At 42.3% G+C, this 21896-nt stretch overlaps 2 protein-coding genes across 7 annotated transcripts in view; both read right to left on the bottom strand.

The window, feature by feature from the left end:
* The window catches only part of nrxn2a (neurexin 2a), a 353006-nt gene extending 345880 nt beyond the window's left edge, over positions 1 to 7126 (bottom strand). For all 6 annotated transcript variants that reach the window (XR_003880366.1, XM_029770022.1, XM_029770026.1 and 3 more), the window contains exon 1: positions 6678 to 7126. The gene's annotated coding sequence lies outside the window, so the exon portion shown is untranslated. The remainder of the gene's footprint in view (positions 1 to 6677) is intronic.
* Positions 7127 to 8313: 1187 nt separating this feature from the next.
* Positions 8314 to 19927, bottom strand: rasgrp2 (RAS guanyl releasing protein 2 (calcium and DAG-regulated)). Its single transcript, XM_029770021.1, has 17 exons — positions 19742 to 19927; positions 18959 to 19276; positions 18661 to 18763; positions 18441 to 18497; positions 15996 to 16127; positions 15634 to 15784; positions 15315 to 15488; positions 14071 to 14187; positions 13621 to 13902; positions 13449 to 13529; positions 13228 to 13326; positions 13032 to 13147; positions 12771 to 12912; positions 12026 to 12062; positions 11481 to 11639; positions 10639 to 10701; positions 8314 to 10449 (listed from the first exon to the last, which is right to left on the bottom strand). Exons 2-16 carry the CDS (start codon positions 19026 to 19028, stop codon positions 10643 to 10645), a joined length of 1779 nt encoding a protein of 592 aa, XP_029625881.1. The 5' UTR covers positions 19029 to 19276; positions 19742 to 19927; the 3' UTR covers positions 8314 to 10449; positions 10639 to 10642.
* Between the last annotated feature and the right edge of the window lie 1969 nt (positions 19928 to 21896).

The following is a 21896-nucleotide window of genomic DNA, read 5'->3' as shown; positions in this document are numbered from 1 at the left end:
CTGTCATTCAAATAATACAATTATATCAAGAATGTACATGATGAAAAGGGCTATCCAGTAGCTTTCATTTTTTTTTAAACGAATTGCATAAATATATATATTTATTTTATCCCTCAACGGGCAACAGTCTAAGGCTGAGTCTTCCTCATTATAAATCCAACAGAAACAGTTCCAGTGAGATGAAGGCACCACTCTGCCGGCTGTGATGTGACCGAGAAAATAACATCAGCTCTAAAGCATCACAGCTCTGGAGCATGAAGCAACCATGTTTCTTAGGACAACAGACGGTGCAATGTTCACTGCAGTAACGTCCTTAGGGTGGTCAAGTAAAGACATCCAGCAGCTTTCCACATACAAACTGTTGCTCATAAGGCTGTATGTCCCAGCCTTATGTCCCAAAGGCTGGGACATACAGCACAGGGGTGCTGTCCACATGTGTGGTGCTGAAATGAGACACCATCGCACTGAGTAGAGCAGCAGTCCTATCATCTGCTTCTAGATAGAGATGAATAGAACTAAGAAATCAGTGTGTTTTACTATTGTTTGGATTCACAGTATGGCAACCGAAAGAGAGACCAGTGAAAATAAGATCATTCTTTCTACCCGCTCCATCATACATTTACATTTTAATAATTTAGCACTTGGTCTTATCAGGGGATTCAAACCAGAAGCCTTTTGGTTACTGGCCCAACGCTCTTAAACGCTAGGCTACCTGCCATCCCTTCCCTGATAATTAACTCATTCCCATTAACATGTTGATTGCCACTGGCCATTAGACAATTACAAGGTAATCTCTGTCACGTCTACACTGTTAATTTGCTCCCTTCTCACGGCAATTAAAACACTAGCACTGGGCAAGAAGACATGGCATTAGTGGCACTGTGAGAAAGAGAAGGAACATGGGGGAAGGAATCCAACAGTCATCCTGGTCCTTCCAGAGAGCCACCTCCTCACATGCTCTATATGGAGTTGTATGACACGTCCAGATTATGGGATTGTTGTGTTGTTTTTATACTCAAGCTGCCCTTCTGGTCAGGCCTCTCTCCTAAAAAGAGATGATTTTTATCTCAAGTGATAAATGGCTAAAGAAAGGATCAACACAAACAAAAATATGTAATTGTGGGAATAAGAAGCTTCCTCTGTATCCGATAGGCTACCTCTTTACTCTGTTTGAACAGGGCTGATTATCAGATAGCTGTAGGCTACCTCTTTACTCTGGTTGAACAGGGCTGATTATCAGATAGCTGTAGGCTACCTCTTTACTCTGGTTGAACAGGGCTGATTATCAGATAGCTGTAGGCTACCTCTTTACTCTGGTTGAACAGGGCTGATTATAAGATAGCTGTAGGCTACCTCTTTACTCTGGTTGAACAGGGCTGATTATCAGATAGCTGTAGGCTACCTCTTTACTCTGGTTGAACAGGGCTGATTATCAGATAGCTGTAGGCTACCTCTTTACTCTGGTTGAACAGGGCTGATTATCAGATAGCTGTAGGCTACCTCTTTACTCTGGTTGAACAGGGCTGATTATCAGATAGCTGTAGGCTACCTCTTTACTCCGGTTGAACAGGGCTGATTATCAGATAGCTGTAGGCTACCTCTTTACTCCGGTTGAACAGGGCTGATTATCAGATAGCTGTAGGCTACCTCTTTACTCCGGTTGAACAGGGCTGATTATCAGATAGCTGTAGGCTACCTCTTTACTCCGGTTGAACAGGGCTGATTATCAGATAGCTGTAGGCTACCTCTTTACTCCGGTTGAACAGGGCTGATTATCAGATAGCTGTAGGCTACCTCTTTACTCCGGTTGAACAGGGCTGATTATCAGATAGCTGTAGGCTACCTCTTTACTCCGGTTGAACAGGGCTGATTATCAGATAGCTGTAGGCTACCTCTTTACTCCGGTTGAACAGGGCTGATTATCAGATAGCTGTAGGCTACCTCTTTACTCCGGTTGAACAGGGCTGATTATCAGATAGCTGTAGGCTACCTCTTTACTCCGGTTGAACAGGGCTGATTATCAGATAGCTGTAGGCTACCTCTTTACTCCGGTTGAACAGGGCTGATTATCAGATAGCTGTAGGCTACCTCTTTACTCCGGTTTGAACAGGGCTGATTATCAGATAGCTGTAGGCTACCTCTTTACTCCGGTTGAACAGGGCTGATTATCAGATAGCTGTAGGCTACCTCTTTACTCCGGTTGAACAGGGCTGATTATCAGATAGCTGTAGGCTACCTCTTTACTCCGGTTGAACAGGGCTGATTATCAGATAGCTGTAGGCTACCTCTTTACTTCCGGTTGAACAGGGCTGATTATCAGATAGCTGTAGGCTACCTCTTTACTCCGGTTGAACAGGGCTGATTATCAGATAGCTGTAGGCTACCTCTTTACTCCGGTTGAACAGGGCTGATTATCAGATAGCTGTAGGCTACCTCTTTACTCCGGTTGAACAGGGCTGATTATCAGATAGCTGTAGGCTACCTCTTTACTCCGGTTGAACAGGGCTGATTATCAGATAGCTGTAGGCTACCTCTTTACCTCCGGTTGAACAGGGCTGATTATCAGATAGCTGTAGGCTACCTCTTTACTCCGGTTGAACAGGGCTGATTATCAGATAGCTGTAGGCTACCTCTTTACTCCGGTTGAACAGGGCTGATTATCAGATAGCTGTAGGCTACCTCTTTACTCCGTTTGAACAGGGCTGATTATCAGATAGCTGTAGGCTACCTCTTTACTCCGTTTGAACAGGGCTGATTATCAGATAGCTGTAGGCTACCTCTTTACTCCGTTTGAACAGGGCTGATTATCAGATAGCTGTAGGCTACCTCTTTACTCCGTTTGAACAGGGCTGATTATCAGATAGCTGTAGGCTACCTCTTTACTCCGTTTGAACAGGGCTGATTATCAGATAGCTGTAGGCTACCTCTTTACTCCGTTTGAACAGGGCTGATTATCAGATAGCTGTAGGCTACCTCTTTACTCCGGTTGAACAGGGCTGATTATCAGATAGCTGTAGGCTACCTCTTTACTCCGGTTGAACAGGGCTGATTATCAGATAGCTGTAGGCTACCTCTTTACTCCGGTTGAACAGGGCTGATTATCAGATAGCTGTAGGCTACCTCTTTACTCCGTTTGAACAGGGCTGATTATCAGATAGCTGTAGGCTACCTCTTTACTCTGTTTGAACAGGGCTGATTATCAGATAGCTGTAGGCTACCTCTTTACTCTGTTTGAACAGGGCTGATTATCAGATAGCTGTAGCCTACCTCTTTACTCTGGTTGAACAGGGCTGATTATCAGATAGCTGTAGGCTACCTCTTTACTCTGGTTGAACAGGGCTGATTATCAGATAGCTGTAGGCTACCTCTTTACTCTGTTTGAACAGGGCTGATTATCAGATAGCTGTAGGCTACCTCTTTACTCTGTTTGAACAGGGCTGATTATCAGATAGCTGTAGGCTACCTCTTTACTCTGTTTGAACAGGGCTGATTATCAGATAGCTGTAGGCTACCTCTTTACTCTGGTTGAACAGGGCTGATTATCAGATAGCTGTAGGCTACCTCTTTACTCTGTTTGAACAGGGCTGATTATCAGATAGCTGTAGGCTACCTCTTTACTCTGGTTGAACAGGGCTGATTATCAGATAGCTGTAGGCTACCTCTTTACTCCGTTTGAACAGGGCTGATTATCAGATAGCTGTAGGCTACCTCTTTACTCCGGTTGAACAGGGCTGATTATCAGATAGCTGTAGGCTACCTCTTTACTCCGGTTGAACAGGGCTGATTATCAGATAGCTGTAGGCTACCTCTTTACTCTGTTTGAACAGGGCTGATTATCAGATAGCTGTAGGCTACCTCTTTACTCTGGTTGAACAGGGCTGATTATCAGATAGCTGTAGGCTACCTCTTTACTCTGGTTGAACAGGGCTGATTATCAGATAGCTGTAGGCTACCTCTTTACTCTGTTTGAACAGGGCTGATTATCAGATAGCTGTAGGCTACCTCTTTACTCTGGTTGAACAGGGCTGATTATCAGATAGCTGTAGGCTACCTCTTTACTCTGGTTGAACAGGGCTGATTATCAGATAGCTGTAGGCTACCTCTTTACTCTGGTTGAACAGGGCTGATTATCAGATAGCTGTAGGCTACCTCTTTACTCTGTTTGAACAGGGCTGATTATCAGATAGCTGTAGGCTACCTCTTTACTCTGTTTGAACAGGGCTGATTATCAGATAGCTGTAGGCTACCTCTTTACTCTGTTTGAACAGGGCTGATTATCAGATAGCTGTAGGCTACCTCTTTACTCTGGTTGAACAGGGCTGATTATCAGATAGCTGTAGGCTACCTCTTTACTCTGGTTGAACAGGGCTGATTATCAGATAGCTGTAGGCTACCTCTTTACTCTGTTTGAACAGGGCTGATTATCAGATAGCTGTAGGCTACCTCTTTACTCTGGTTGAACAGGGCTGATTATCAGATAGCTGTAGGCTACCTCTTTACTCTGGTTGAACAGGGCTGATTATCAGATAGCTGTAGGCTACCTCTTTACTCTGGTTGAACAGGGCTGATTATCAGATAGCTGTAGGCTACCTCTTTACTCTGTTTGAACAGGGCTGATTATCAGATAGCTGTAGGCTACCTCTTTACTCTGTTTGAACAGGGCTGATTATCAGATAGCTGTAGGCTACCTCTTTACTCTGTTTGAACAGGGCTGATTATCAGATAGCTGTAGGCTACCTCTTTACTCTGTTTGAACAGGGCTGATTATCAGATAGCTGTAGGCTACCTCTTTACTCTGGTTGAACAGGGCTGATTATCAGATAGCTGTAGGCTACGTTTGACCACTAATCAGATGGCCCCGAAAGACAAAAATCAAACAAATCCTATCTGTAAGCTATTTAAACATAACACGTAATCAGTCTGCTTGATCACCCTAGAGGCTAACCTGTCAGTGTGCTGCAGTTCCAAGTCTGATTGAGTGAGGCCCTGCTGCACCACCAGAGGCCTGAAGTGGCCTCATGTGTTAACGGTCAGTTACTTCTCACAGACAGGGAGATGCCCCCAGGTGTGTGAGAGAGAGAGTCTCGCCAATGTCTGGATCGGACGCTTACCATTCCAGAGGAAACGAACGCGATGAAATGACAAAAAAATGGTCATGATTATACTGTACATTATTGGAGGGACTGTGCATCACCTAAAACACAGAGCATCACCTTGACAATAGTTTCATGTGTAAAACTGGCCCGTTGCCTACATCTGTCTATAGGCTACTACACGTAATAACGTCTAATTCACACTATTCACCATTGCGTGATGTGAGCCAGCAAACAAGCCAAATCTGCGGGCAAGCATGCCAAGCCACTACTACCCGCATGCAATTAAGCGACTTTATGCTCTCATAGATATATATATCTATGAGTTTGACTGTCCTCTCCCCTCAATTGATGCTGCTCTAACCCAGTCAATACAGAAAGAAATGAAAAGACTTCGAGAAGCCTCATTTATAGCATAAATATAACGCATGTCCTATTACTTGACAGCGTGGTGAAGAAGGCGCGCAGCAGCGCCTCTTCAACCTCAGGAGGCTGAAGAAATTCGGCTTGTCACCAAAAACACTCACAAACTTTTACAGATGCACAATCGAGAGCATCCTGTCGGGCTGTATCACCGCCTGGTACGGCAGCTGCTCCGCCCATAACCGGAAGGCTCTCCAGAGGGTAGTGAGGTCTGCACAACGCATCACCGGGTGCAAACTACCTGCCGTCCAGGACACCTACAGCACTCAATGTCACAGGAAGGCCAAAAAGATCATCATGGACAACAACCACCCGAGCCACTGCCTGTTCACCCCGCTATCATCTAGAAGGCGAGGTCAGTACAGGTGCATCAAAGCGGGGACCGAGACTGAAAAACAGCTTCTATCTCTAGGCCATCAGACTGTTAAACAGCCATCACTAACATTGAGTGGCTGCTGCCAACATACTGACTCAACTCCAGCCACTTTAATAATGGAAAAATTGATGTAATCAATTTATCACTAGTCACTTTATATAATGTTTACATACCCTACATTACTCATCCCATATGTATATACTGTACGCTATACCATCTACTGCATCTTGCCATCTTGATGTAATTAAATGTATCACTAGTCACTTTAAACAATGGCACTTTATATAATGTTTTCATACCCTACATTACTCATCTCATATGTATATACTGTACTCTATACCATCTACTGCATCTTGCCTATGCCGTTCGGCCATCACTCATTTATATATTTTTATGTACATATTCGTATTCATTCCTTTACACTTGTGTGTACAAGGTAGTTGTTGTGGAATTGTTAGGTTATATTACTTGTTAGATATTACTGCATGGTCGGAACTAGAAGCACAAGCATTTCGCTACACTTGCATTAACATCTGCTAACCATGTGTATGTGACAAATACATTTGATTTGGTTTGACGACAGACAATGATGATTTAATGATTGGAAAGCAGGATATCTGTGTAGGCTAGTGCAGACAATCACAGGTCTGGTGACAGACATCCGTCCTGCAAAATCAAACCACGGTTCGGAGTCTACGGATACAATATTTACTGCAACACATGGAACAATATGTCAATGTTTATGTATCGAGGTCATTCCCCAGAGAAATGTGCAGTGATCTCACCTGGGCATTATTCTGTGCTCCAACACCCGATAGAAAGACAACGTGGTTTGTTAGAATTATCCCGGGGTTCGGGGCAGAATTCCTGCGGTCTTTTGAATATTTTCATGGAGGTGATATGCTGCAGACTCCTTCGTCTTCCGGAAGGACAGACTTCAGACTCACATGCAGTTATGAGCCCAGCCGATCCACCTGAATCTCCGCATTAGACAATGGTTGTCTTCCTACGCCGCACTGAAGGTAGCAGCAGAAGCATCACTCCCCGTTACTCACCGGCGCTGATTGTTTCGTATGTGGTTGAGAGCGCGGTCAGCAGCAGTTGACCAATCATTTGCACTCCCAATGAAACTTACATGTGCGTTGCCATGGAGGACAATCACACCGTTAATGTATCTCCATTATCCGATCAAATATAGCCACAACATTGGAACATTTTGAGAGCATTATCGTACCCACCAAATTCATTGATTAACTCAAGGGCAGCTGTTATGACGGTGGCAACTTTCAGCATGAGCATTTTGAATATAACTTCACCAAACCTTTTCATTGTTCCTTTTTAAATGTTTCATGTTATGTAGCCTATTTCACATGCAACGTTCTCTGGCCTTAATGCATGTAAATGCTACACACACGATAACTGGCCTGGGAGCCGCTACAGCCGTGCTCCATCTGTTCCACAAAACTGTTAATGCAGTGTGACAAGGTCATATGGGTTGGAAATCTCCCTCAGTAATAACCTTGTTTCAGTAGGGGAGAGTGGGAGGGAAAGTTGTGGCCTTTTTCCCCCATATTCAGCATCACTCCGTCAAGGGAAATAAAGGGGTAAGTTGAGCCACGGGACAGGGTAAATTAAGCCAGCTACAAAGTTCTACACTAAATCAAATATTACCACTACCTTTTTAAAAACATGTCTTTATTTCCAAAACACAATCCCTTTCTTTTTCTTTTAATAATTTTAAGCATATTTTAAACACAGACAGAACACCTAAAAAACAAACACTTTGTACTTTTTTAAACACAACATAGGCCAGTCCCTGTTACCTCATATCCAAGTGGTAATGCCTTGCATAATGCCTGAGAAGAAAACACTAACACTTGCCTCAATTTACCACAAGGCAAACATTTTTACAATATTACTTACATTTTAGTCATTTAGCAGATGCTCTTATCCAGAGCGACTTGCATATTCTATGCATTTTTTTTTGTTGTACTGGCCCTCTGTGGGAATTGAACCCACAACCCTGGCATTGCACACAACATGCTGGCGTTGCAAACACCATGCTCTACCAACTGAGCCACAGGGAAGGCCTATGTTATCCCACACAGCTACAAGGACGCACTTTAACGCTAGGTTTAGGACCTCATATTGAAACTTAGAGACCAACTGATGTATAGAACAATATTGAAAGGATCTACTTTGGTTTAGATACAAGCAACAGGAAACCTCAACACATTCATTTGACTTGGTGAAAATCCATTATTGGATCTAACTTACCACTTTTTCCATGTGGTTTCTTCCTTCACAGACTCCAGGAAATGACCACGCTCTTCCTAAATCTTTGATCACATTTTTAATTGTGTGTATGTTTGAGGTTGATCCAGTGGTAGGATTGGAACATTGAGGCTGACAATGAAAATGTTTTTTTTTCTGCTCACAGCTTTTATTAGCAAACATGAAGATAAATAGCCACAGAAAACTGTACAAGTATTTACAAAGCAACAAAAGGCTATATACAAATAGTACTCTTCAACCAAAACCCAGCAGTATGCCAACAAACAATGACAGGATTTAATTACACATACCCACAATGCATCAGCCAATGGGAGGAAGACCTGACACAATGATCAATTAACATTCACAATGCATTAAATTCAATACAATATGTTCAGTTCATAGACACGTGTTCATACAGCACACGTCATTAAAGGTGCTTCACCTGCTTGAAGTACAACCTGGGATATAAACATGTATGTCTCCCTACCCTGAATAAACCATGTGCTTCAACACATCCAATGTTTGCCTGTAAAAACTCGGATCAGGAAATGAACAGATGACCCTCTTCAATTAACGAGGAAAACATATACATTTATTTTACTTAACCATAACGATTTGATAGTTAAACACGATCACATTGTAGTTGTATGTTTTGGTCAGTATATACATAATTAGAACGAGAATGATACTGGGCACCGCATAACAAGAGGTTTTGCTGGCGTGTGACCATAAACTCAAACACAAGGTTCTTCTCTCTTTCACAGATGATCATCAATCAAAAGAGCATCGCTAACCACACAATTACAATTCATACATGTATTTCTTATAAATCATTAACCGTTTGCAATGTCTGGTTATTGAGACTAAGGCCTAGCTTTAGATGAGGTGACAGGGGACATGAGGAGGATCATCACAGTTTGGTTTCCTAGAAACAAGGGTGGCTCAACTTAACCCTTTGGCTCAACTAACTCCACTTTCCACTATAGGGAAAGCTACCACAATAGGAACAGGACTAGCCATTGTGAGATGGCTTCAGTTGTCATAGGCCAGTAATAGCCTACAGGATACCCGGTGAGGAGTTACTATGATGACAAATCCTCAGCTGGACCCAGGTCGCCTACCACAGTTTAAGTTGGCAGGAGTCATCAACACCTGAAGGCTGTGAGTTTGCAAAATGAGTGGTTCAAATAAGGACAGCACAAAGTGTTAAACATTTACGTCATTTTGCAGACGCTCTAATTGCTTACAGGAGCAATTAGAGGCAAATGGAAAGAGCTTTCACCGATTCAGTTCAGGGATTTGAACCAGCTACCTTTTGGGTACTGGCCCAATGCCGCCAGGTTACCTGCCTCCAACATGATCAGTATCATTTATTCTCACAGTATCTACAAAAGTTCATTGTAACAAAATGCTTTAAATTGGAATCTGTTTGAAAGTGGAAATAAGGAATTTAAACTGGGTTTCAGAGCTGATAACTGCATAACATTTATTTAGGATAAATCACGATATTTTTTACATGACACCACATTCATAATTTTTGATCAGTTTGGAATATATTTCAAAATGATAGTTTAAAATGTAGCCTGTATTTGTGCTGCTCTCCCATTTTACAGTGTCACTGAAGCCCAGAGAGAGCCATATGTATAAAGGTAGAACAAACCTGTGGAGTAGTTTCTGTAGTATGATATTACTATATTTATAATTGTATATTCTAAAATAATTATAGTATGTCTGTCTTTTAAATTGTACCACAGGATTGTCTAGTTGAGGAAATAACCTCAATTGATCTTGTCATTAACAATCCACTCCCACATTTTTCTTTCTCAACTAGAGCACACAAACAGGGCAACACTAAAAACAGGGAATGTAAAAAAGCAGTGGTAGCCTACACTATCCAGTGTTGTGACACACAAACAGCCTCATCTAGTGGAGAAGCAATCTTCTGCAGTCATGAACCACATACAAATACACACAGGGATATGCATATAATGTAGGTTTACCTACTGTGAAAGCTGTGAGCAAATAATATGATGTTGAAGGATGAATCCATCAGAATAGGATGATTCAATCAGATGAGGGATGAATCAATCAGAAAATAAAAACAATCCTTCCTTAGAGACGAAATGCTCTTAAACTGGAAAATTAGAATGTTCCTAACATGCTTTCTATCTTCAGACAGGAAGGAGCATTACGTTTCCATCACACTGAGATCTTCAGAGTGACGTTGCTGCCGGGAACATGGGCAGTCAGTTGTTTTTGTCCTCAATGTTGGTCTTCACTCTGATATAAAAATTAACTAGTAAATTAACTAGTAAGTGGACTAAGGAAAATATAGAAATGCAATCTAAATATAGAAATGCACTTCAAAACACCTGCAGACAGAGCATAATGGTCCAATTCTGACCAGGACCATTTCTTGTACTAGGATTATTCCAACACATATACCCTGTATTCTCCTACACCTCTTACCTCCTCAAAGGTGGACATCAAACACTTCATCCCCCAGGGAGTCAGGAGCTTCCTCTGTAATGACTGGGGAGAGAGAACAAAGTCTCTCTGTCTTAAGGGCACCACATCAGCCATATTGGAGAACAGCAGCATTCAAAAGCATTTGCACTGAATAAAAATACACACCTGTAACTATGGTAACTATGTGTCTGTTCATGGAAAGCCATCAGGTGGCCTGAAGTATACCAAGAGGTATACGGGTAGAAAACTAGACTCAGCCACTGAACGGGCCGTAATTATAATAATTTGTACATTGTAAATTGACCACAACTAAGCCCAAAAAGAGATTGTACTTAAAAATAACAATAAGTTCATACCTTGACGACATTGAGATATGATAACGTCTATTTTTGTATTCGTGGGAATACTTGTTGAACATATTTCCTAAATTGAACAAATATTGAGTCTTTTCTGACCAAAAAACGAGAATCCAAAAAATGTTGGGGGGCCCCATAAAATCATTCGTGGACTGATTTTGGCCCACCTATTGCTGACCCCTGATCTACGGTATAAAAGCTTATAGGCTTATGAATATGAATACATTAATGTGAGAGTAAGCCATTCATCTTTATTACTATGACAATGTTTCAAGTAGATTGGACAGGAGCAAAAGCTCATTTGTGCCAGCTACTGACATGGGATATTATGCACTAAATTGGCATAATATACCATACCTAATTGCAATAAGCTGTAAAAAGTACTATACCAGTCCTTGTGCTTCAAGACTACAGTAAGTTTGAGCCATCCAGGTAAAGATTTGAACATAAAGGAAAAGAGAGATGAATTGGGCGGTGTGCTTGTACCTGTATGTTGTACAGTGAGTAGCGGCTGAGCTATAGCAGGCACACTGAAGGAACGGGAGTGTTGGGGAGAATGGTATTCGTGACAGGTGCTCTGTGTTCGTTTGCGGCACTCCACAGCAAGGCGGCTGCGACAATCTTTGTGGCAGCTCACCCCACAGGCTAGAATAGAAAAGAGTGGTAGTATGGGGTTGGATCTCTTACATCTGAAAACAGACAGCATTGGTACTGGCATTGCTATTGTATTGTTATATATCTAGCCTTGGCTTCTTATAGGCAATGTAATATGGCTTTTGTGTTTAACTACACAATGTGACTTGGAAAGGTCTTGGAAAGGTTTTGGAAAGGTTTTGCTTGAGGTACAGTGAATGCTGCTTAACTTCTTACTGTGTACACTAATCAGTGTCTGTCTCAATGAGCAAGAGTATCTGGTAAATAACTGAATCCTGAAATATAAATAAGCAAATAAACAATATAATGTTGGTCAACATTACACAACATTGTGCATAGATGCAGAATACCCGAGAGAGATCATTGTATTTGTGTACCTTTACACTTGTATCTTTGTTTGTAATATCCCCACATCTGAAAAATACAATAGATATGTTACATATCACATTTAGCATTAGAAAAAAAGACAGGTTAATGGTGACTTTGTAAATTAAACTGATTGCTGAATAATCTTTTTATCCAAATTTCACATGCATTAATTTCAAAGCCTTTGTCGTCAACAGTGAGCAGTTAATTAAGTCTTGCTTGTAACTGTCACTTCAGCTTTCCCAGGAGTCAACAAGAGTCAGCTGCTGACAGCTTGATTGGTTCAAAATGATAATTACAGAACAGACCTGAAGTGGGGCACCCTAAGCTACAGTAAGAAAGGAAATTAAATGAAGTGTCCTCAGAATAACAGACTAAACGTGAGTGAGAGTCAGAAAGAAACACTTGAAAAAAGGAAACAGAACTATTGTGTTTGGGTGGAAGCCATCAGGAAATGTTAGATCAGGAAGTCAGTTCTTTGTTTTGTTAAGCAATGTCACCAATAGAACCATTATCTTTCCACATCGAAAATGGTGTCCTCTAAATACCTTATTCCAAAATATCCACTATTCTGGTCACAATATGTGCTTCCTATAATATGAGTAACGTAACATAATTTGTATATACAGGTCCTCATAATAATTGGTTTATACCTAATTGTTTCATATTTATTTACTTATGATTATTTTAATTTTGTTTATAATAGCTTTTACATGGAGTTGTACACAGTTGAAGCATAGGCATCATTGTACTTACGATGCCTTTACAGTGATGGCAAAGCATAGGCTTCATGCAGGTCTTCTCTGAAAATGTGTGGATGAACCCCATCTTGCTGTTCAGTAAAGAGCTGGCCTTGGTGAAGTAGTCGATCATCTCCTCCTGACTGATTCTGCCGTCCCTGAGAGGGTGAGGGGTCAAAGGTTGATATTACAGTAATAGCAAGATGCTATGTGTGACTTGTGGATCTAAAGATAGTTGAAATGTTGGCCATCAATAGTTATGACTTGTCATACTCACTGATTCTTATCCAGGTCGTCAAACTTGCAGAGGTATGGGAAGTTAGTCCTAATGATTTCAAATTCCTCCTGAGTGACGTAGCCGTCTCCATCAGTGTCAAAATTCTTAAACACAGACTGAAAAATGACCAAATGTAAGTTCTCATTGCCATCTTTTATAATTACATTTCATATTTCAAATATGTTGAACAGCCTACCTCTACCATCTTCTGTATGTGTTTACTGATGATGGTGGGGTCAGCTTTGGGCTTCACTGAAGATGCCCACTCTTCTATCATAGGTGGGCTTGGGGTAGACTGGCAAACCAAAACAAATATTTGACAATAATTAATATTTCCTCTAGATTACATACAAGCTCTGTGTCTGTGTCCGTGTCCATGTCTGTATCAGTGTCCATGTGTCCCTGACACACACTCACCAATGGCCTGGCTGTGCGGGGCTCCCTCTGCAGGGACAGCTGATAGATCTCTTCCTCTGAGTGATACTGGTCCAGAGACACCTGAAAGGACCCAAACACAAACTGTTCAATCAAATGCCAACAGGTAAAACAAATCTACCAAGTCGTACAGTATCAGTCAACAGGGCCAGACCATGAGCAGGTTGAGCAGGTCCATGTTGGCATCGACGCTGGGTGGCGTGGTCTGGATCAGCGCAAGCTCCTGGAGGATGGCATACAGCTGCTGGGTTTTGGCCAGGTTGACCTGCGTCTTCTCCCGGTCACTCCAGTCGGGTAGGGCTACGTGCACAGCGATCAGGTCCTTGAGGTGCACGCCCAGGATGGGGAAACGGAAGTCTGTGCTCTCTGAGAAGCGCTGGCGGTACTGGCTATAGTTCCCACAGGATGTCACAAGCTCCACCAGGTTGTTGAACACCTGAGGCAATAAGGACATCACACAATGTTGGACATCACATAGCTAGAGCCAAATAATAGGTCACATTTTGACGTAGATCTACATTCAAAATGCAAATGTTTAGTTGTAATTGGTAAGCAAATGTTTTCACTCTTCTTAACTAAAATAATGATGATCAAAACGGTTTACCTTGCTCACATCGTTGCTGATGTGTGACTGTGTGTCTTTGAGGCGTGAGATGGAGCTGTTACTGAGACCCCCCACTACTGCCATCAGAGTGTTGAAGTTCTGCAGCTGTAACAACCTCTACAGAGACCAGATACAAAAATATTACCCATCTTAGCCCTAACATAGCCAACAAAAAAACAGCATGGAACACAGGACAGACCAGCTTCAAGAGGGAGTTTGGATTCCATTCACTGAGAAGCAGTGGTCCTCAAGTTCTAACCTAATGGACTTCTCTTTATCTGAGGGATGATTCACACTGACTTGGGAGATGACTCAGTTAACTAGGAGTGGACTCTTTCTGACCTAGTAGCTGACTTTTTCTGACTAGGTAGTTCAGCCTGATCTCGTAGTAAGATAGTAAAGGTACATCCGGGACACTCAAATTAGTATGATATGTTATGTTTAATATGGTTACATAAGACAGAACACAGCTAACTTTAGCATTTCAGCTATTAAACAACTTTTCAACTACTTACTACTTTTTAGCTACTTTGCAACTACATAGCATGTTAGCTAACCCTTCCCCTAACCTTAACCCTAAACGTAAGCCTTTTAGCTAACCTTCCCCTAACCCTGTAACCTTAACCCTAACCCCTATCCTTAACTCTTAGCCTAACTAATGCTAGCCAGCTAGCTAATGTTAACGTTAGCCACCTAGCTAACATTAGCAACATGAAATTGGAATTTGTAACATATCCTAAATATTTCAAATTCGTAGCATATTCTAACACATTAATACATACCATACGAAATGTAACATCACACTAAATGGAATGTCTTGGATATACAGTACATATAGAATAATATGAAATGTTCTTAGACCAGGTTGGTGATTATTTTCTGACCTGGTAGTTGACTCCTTCTGAGCTGGGAGTTTACTCTTTCTGATTTGGGAGTTGACTCTTTGTGAGCTGGAAGTTGACCTTTTCTGACCTGGGAGTTGACTCTTTCTGACCTGGTAGTTGACCTTTTCTGACCTGGGAGTTGATTCATTGACCTGGGACTGGGAGTTGATTCATTGACTTAGGACTGGGAGTTGATTCATTGACCTGGGACTGGGAGTTGATTCATTGACCTGGGACTGGGAGTTGATTCATTGACCTGAGACTGGGAGTTGATTCATTTACCTGGGACTGGGAGTTAATTCATTGACCTGGGACTGGGAGTTGATTCATTGACCTGGGACTGGGAATTGATTGACTGACCTGTGCGACCCTAATAAAGTGGGAGATGACAGCAGCCCTCTGGGGGGCGGTGGGCTTGCTGAGCACCATCAGCTGGATCCACTGAGACACGCTGTTGAAGAGGGTGATGAAGCGTTCCAGGATGGGGTTATCCACTGTGCAGCCATGCATCACAAAGCTGTGGTAGTCCTGGAACTGGAGGGCAAGGGATCATTTTAAAAACAATGTCCAATATGCAAACACACAGTCTATCTTATTTAATTCAGCCAAAAGCAAAGTCACCTGAGTGAGACCCAGAAAGAAGCTGGCGAACAGAGCCACCTGCTGGCCACTCACTCACCAGTATCCTACAGAAGGACTTATACTCCATGTAGGTGAGGTGCTCTGCTAGTTCAGATGAGTCCAGGTGATCAAAGAGGAGAGACGTCTTCCTCTTCTTGAAATCAGATTGAGCTGGTTGGCTCACCTGCCTACTCCACTCATATGACGGCCTAGGGAAAATAAGAAAGGAAGCTCAACTATCAGTAGAAGTACTGCAAGAGTGGCCGAATGTAGATGCACTCATGCACTCTGAAAACCGTTCTACTATATCATTGAATGCTAAGCTGTCACTGTGTCACTGTGGAGGAGACTATGCCTGCCTGGCTGATTAGCTGCTACAATGCTTGTATGATTGCCTGGCTGAAGACAGGGGGCACTTACACACTGTCAACGTTGATGAGTGTGCTCTGGTGCTCCTCTCCCTGCTGAGCCAGCTGCTCCTTCAGCCGTCTGATCTGCTCTGCCAGCTCTGGGTTCAGGTCAAACTCTGCTGGGAACTCGCTGATCCAGTACCTTAAGGTGCAGTACGGAGAGGAGAGGCGGGGTTTATCATATACCTACATGAAGATCATATACCTACATGAGGATCATATACCTACATGAGGATCATATACCTACATGGAGATCATATACCTACATGGAGATCAGATGTCTACATGGAGATCAGATGTCTACATGGAGATCATATGTCTACATGGAGATCGTATACCTACATGGAGATCGTATACCTACATGGAGATCGTATACCTACATGGAGATCAGATGTCTACATGGAGATCATATGTCTACATTGAGATCGTATACCTACATGGAGATCGTATACCTACATGGAGATCGTATACCTACATGGAGATCGTATACCTACATGGAGATCGTATACCTACATGGAGATCATATGTCTACATGGAGATCGTATACCTACATGGAGATCGTATACCTACATGGAGATCATATACCTACATGGAGATCATATACCTACAGTGGCAAGAAAAAGTATGTGAACCCTTTGGAATTACCTGGATTTCTGGATATATTGGTCATCAAATTTGATATGATCTTCATCTAAGTCACAACAATGGACAAACATAGTGTGCTAATAACAAACTAATTATTGTGTTTTTATTGTCTATATTGAATACATAATTTAAACATTCACAGTGTAGGTTGGGAAAAGCATGTGAACCCCTAGGCTAATGACTTCTCCAAAAGCTAATTGGAGTCAGGAGTCAACTAACCTGGAATCCAATCAATGAGACGAGATTGGAGATGTTGGTTTGAGCTGCCTTGCGCTCTAAAAAACACTCACAAAATGTGAGTTTGCTATTCTCAAGAAGCATGGCCTGATGTGAACCATGCCATGAACAAAAGAGATCTCAGAAGACCTACGATTAAGAATTGTTGACTTGCATAAAGCTTGAAAGGGTTACAAAAGTATCTCTAAAAGCCTTGACGTTCATCAGTCCACAGTAAGACAAATTGTCTATAAATGGAGATAGTTCAGCACTGTTGCTACTCTCCCTAGGAGTGGCCGTCCTGCAAAGATGACTGCAAGAGCACAGCGCAGAATGCTCAATAAGGTTAAGAAGAATCCTAGAGTGTCTGGCAAAATATTCTGTGGACAGATGAAACTACAATTGAGTTGTTTGGAAGGCAAAGCACACCAACATCAAAACCTCATCCCAACTGTAAAGTATGGTGGAGGGAGCATCATGGTTTGGGGCTGCTTTGCTGCCTCAGGGCCTGGACAGTTTGCTATCATCGACGGAAAAATGAATTCCCAAGTTGATCAAGACATTTTGCAGGAGAATGTAAGGCCATCTGTCCGCCAATTGAAGCTCAACAGGAGTTGGGTGATGCAACAGGACACCGACCCAAAACACAGAAGTAAATCAACAACAGAATGGCTTCAACAGAAGAAAATACGCCTTCTGGAGTGGCCCAGTCAGAGTCCTGACCTCAACCCGATTGAGATGCTGTGGCATGACCTCAAGAGAGCAGTTCACACCAGACATCCCAGGAATATTGCTGAACTGAAACAGTTTTGTAAAGAGGAATGGTCCAAAATTCCTCCTGACCGTTGTGCAGTTCTGATCCGCAACTACAGAAAACGTTTGGTTGAGGTTTTTGCTGCCAAAGGAGGGTCAACCAGCTATTAAATCCAAGGGTTCGCATACTTTTTCCAACCTGCATGGTGAATGTTTACACTGTGTGTTCAATAAACACATGAAAACGTATAATTGTTTGTGTGTTATTCGTTTAAGCAGACTGTGTTTGTCCATTGTTGTGACCTAGGTGAAGATCAGATCAAATTTTATGACCAATTTATGCAGAAATCCAGGTATTTCCAAAGGGTTCACGTACTTTTTCTTGCCACTGTACATGGAGATCATATACCTACATGGAGATCATATACCTACATGGAGATCATATACCTACATGGAGATCATAAGTCTACATGGAGATCATATACCTACATGGAGATCATATACCTACATGGAGATCATATGTCTACATGGAGATCATATACCTACATGGAGATCATATACCTACATGGAGATCATATGTCTACATGGAGATCCTATGTCTACATGGAGATCATATACCTACACAGAGATCATATGTCTACATGGAGATCATATTCCTACACGGAGATCATATGTCTACATGGAGATCATATACCTACACATTGCTTACAGGGAAATCATATACTGTACCTACAGTACATGTGTTAATGTTGATAGACAAGCACAGAATCTATCTCACGACTAAGACCTATAGCAGTTCTTCCTCTGTGGCTCCATGATTTTCTATGCTGTATTCACTCACTTGATAAGATGGCAGATTTGTGACCTGAGTTCAGGCAGACAGTTTTCCTCCAGTGACCTGTTGTGTGGTTAAGGAACAAAATGACTTTCCACCAAAAGCATTTGAAACCCCTGGTCTATTAATCCTTAGGCCCATCGCTATTATGGCAAAAATAAATCTCTGCTACATTTAAGAGATACATTTAAGAGAACAGTAGTGTGCCAATCATCTGAAAGGATACTTGCTGGAGAGTTTCTTGGCCAGGTCAGCAGAGGAGAGGTACCATGGATGCATCATGAGAAACATCCGGACCAGAGACTCATCATTCAGCCTGCCTTCATAATCTACCAGGAGAGGAGAGACCGAGATACATGGATGAGCTTCACTGTACAAGGCAAGCTGCCACATATTGTGTAAATAATTTATATATAGGCAACTACTGCAGTTATACAACCAAACAACAATGAAAACATTATCTAAGCATGTACTGTCTGCAACTATCTACACCAGAAGAGAGTCAAAGGGAAAGTAATCCTGACCAAATGCTTTGATGCAGGCCTCCGTAAGCTCATCGACTGTCGCCGACTGATCCAATTTGATAGACTTCATCCTCCTCTGGTTCTCTCTCTAACAGTCCTCTCTGTTCTCTCCTCCGTTGACACATGCACAGTGAGACTGTGATGAGATGTGGGATTTAGAAGAATGGCTGTGTTCTCTATTCTGTTGGGCAACTTTCCAACAGAGTCCTCTGATGAGTGTTAGTCCTCAGGCAGGCAGCTACCCTGCTCCAGTCAACAAGCCAAGAATGTCTCTTCCTCTTTTATGAAAGCTTTTAGTTTGTGTGCTTCCTGCCCCACCTTAAAACAAGAACATTGGTATAGTCATGAAAACCCCCAAAACCCAGTTGAGAGTAGGCCTTTAGCAATTCACTATTCAATTGTTTGCTTACTGATGATAATTCAAACAAAACATTTTTATGACACAAAAACCTGCAATATGGCAATACTAATTCACCCTCCACATACATTATCTATCTGATTATTTATGATGAAAGGAAAAGATAATCCCAGCCAATTCATTACCCATCAGACAGAGATTAAAGTGTGTTGGTGTCTGTTTTCCCAGATATCAAATACATGTCAACAGTTACCTCAAACACAATTAGAGATCGCACTGTTTCGCACTTGCAAATGGAGTTTAAAAAGATTGACTGAATTTATAATTTGATGATTTATTAGATACAGTACTTGAGTCATTAAGAAATGACACCACAACCAGTCTACCAAACGATGTTATATCATATTAATAAAAAAAGGTCTTACCCTCTTGAATTGACCACAGCAGTATCACAAGACTACGAAAGGTGTCTGAACCCCTCCATTGCTTCTTCAAAGCAGTTTGTCTAACTAAGTGACAGTTATATATCCCTTCAGTTGCCTTTTGCTCTCAGTTTCCTTTTTGCTGTGCATTTTAGTGCGGTCACATTTCCTCTTTACAAACCGTGCCCCAAAGTGTCATCCAGTCCTTCTAAATGAAATGCACTTTCTCTGCCAAGGCAGTGCTGTTGGTGGTGTGATTTCAATAAAGTATTATTCAGGGTACTTGGTCAGATGAAATAACAAAGCACTTACATGTTGTAATGGAAATTATATTTTATTTGACAATTTAAAATACATAAAGAAGCCACACCAGGCAACAAATACATGAACCACAATGACAGAGGATTATATACTGTATAACAAAAAGTTAAAAGATGTCTGTCTATCTCGCTCTACGCACGCACGCACGCACGCACGCACGCACGCACGCACGCACGCACGCACGCACACACACACACACACACACACACACACACACACACACACACACACACACACACACACACACGCCCTGAGGGTGTTATGCTGGTTTTCTAGTTATTCAGTTGCTCTGAGGTAGCAGATCCCTGACTTCATATACAGTGCCTTCAGAAAGTATTCACCTCTCTTGACTTTGTCCCCAAGAAATTGTGTTACAGCCTGAATTTAAAATAGATCACATTTTGATATTTTTTGTCACTGGCCTACACGCCATTTATTTTTTACATTTGTAATTAATTTTGACAAATGAATTACAAATGTGAATCTGAAATGTCTTGAGTCAATAAGTATTCAACCCCTTTGTTACTGAAAGCCTAAATAAGATCAGGAGTAAAAACAGGTTTAACAAGTCACATAATAAGTTTAACATGATTTTTGAATGACTACTCATCTCTGTACCACACATATACAATTATCTGTAAGGTCCCTCAGTTGAGCAGTGAATTTCAAATGCAGATTCAACCACAAAAAACAGGGAGGTGTTTTAATGCTTTGCAAAGAAGGGCACCTATTGTTAGATGGGTAAACATTTGAAAAAGCAGACATTGACTAGCCATTTGAGCATGGTGAAGCTTTTAATGACACTTTGGAGGGTGTATAAATATACCCAGTCACTACAAAGATACAGGCATCCTTCCAAACTCAGTTGCTGGAGAGGAAGGAAATTGCTCAAGGATTTCACCATGTGTCATACCCTGATCTGTTTCACCTGTCTGGTGATTGTCTCCACCCACTCCAGGTGTTGCTTATTTCCCTGGTGTATATATCCCTGTGTTTCCTGTCTCTCTGTGCGTCTGTTTAGTCAAGTCAACCAGCGTTTTTCCCGTACTCCTGCCTCTATTCTCTTTTGCTAGTCCTCCAGGTTTTTGACCCTTGCCTGTTTTTCTGGACTACGTACCTGCCTGCCTGACCATTCTGGGCTGCCCTGACCTCGAGCCTGCCACTCTGTACCTCCTGGACTTTTTACCTTTTGCCTGTCCACGACCTGTAATGATTTCGTTTAGAGAAGTAGCGGAGTCAGGCACAGGACACAGGGACGAGTGCCAACAAAACGTGTTTACTCAAAACCATAATAAAACTTCTCCCATAGCAATAATACATGGTTGGGAGAAACACCTCCAACAACCACAAAACAGGAAACAATCACGGACAAGACAAACAGGAAAGCCAGAAGGTAAATAATGAACATAATCAGGAAATCATAAACAGGTGTGTACAATTAAGACAAAACCAAAACGAACAGGGAAACACAGATCGGTGGTGACTAGTAAGCCGGTGACGTCGACTGCCGAACGCCACCCGAACAAGGAGAGGGGCCGACCTCAGCGGAAGTCGTGACAGTACCCCCCCCTGATGCGCGGCTCCAGCAGCGTGCCGACACCGGCCTCGGGGACGACCCAGAGGATGGGGAGCAGGGCGATCCGGACGGAAGCGGTGAAAGTCCTGGATTAACGATGGGTCCAGGATGTCATCCGCCGGTACCCAGCTTCGCTCCTCCGGACCGTACCCCTCCCACTCCACGAGGTACTGAAGGCCCCTCGCCCGACGTCTGGAGCCCATAATGGCTCGTACTGTATACGCCGGGGCCCCCTCGATGTCCAGAGGGGGCGGAGGAACC

This window comes from Salmo trutta, chromosome 12 (assembly GCF_901001165.1).
Source record: "Salmo trutta chromosome 12, fSalTru1.1, whole genome shotgun sequence".
Lineage (NCBI taxonomy): Eukaryota > Metazoa > Chordata > Actinopteri > Salmoniformes > Salmonidae > Salmo > Salmo trutta.
The sequence above is the reverse complement of the archived record's forward strand: the minus strand, read 5'-3'. Positions and strand labels throughout refer to the sequence as shown.

Bases quoted from the DNA above. Each gene is read 5' to 3' on its own strand.
- rasgrp2 (XM_029770021.1), bottom strand. From the start codon at position 19,028: ATGAAGTCTATCAAATTGGATCAGTCGGCGACAGTCGATGAGCTTACG. The intron at 18,764-18,958 runs GTCAGGATTACT...CTCTCCTGGTAG, and splicing joins GGCCTGCATCAAAGCATTTG to ATTATGAAGGCAGGCTGAAT. The intron at 13,530-13,620 runs GTCTGGCCCTGT...GGGTCCTTTCAG, and splicing joins ACCTGCTCAACCTGCTCATG to GTGTCTCTGGACCAGTATCA.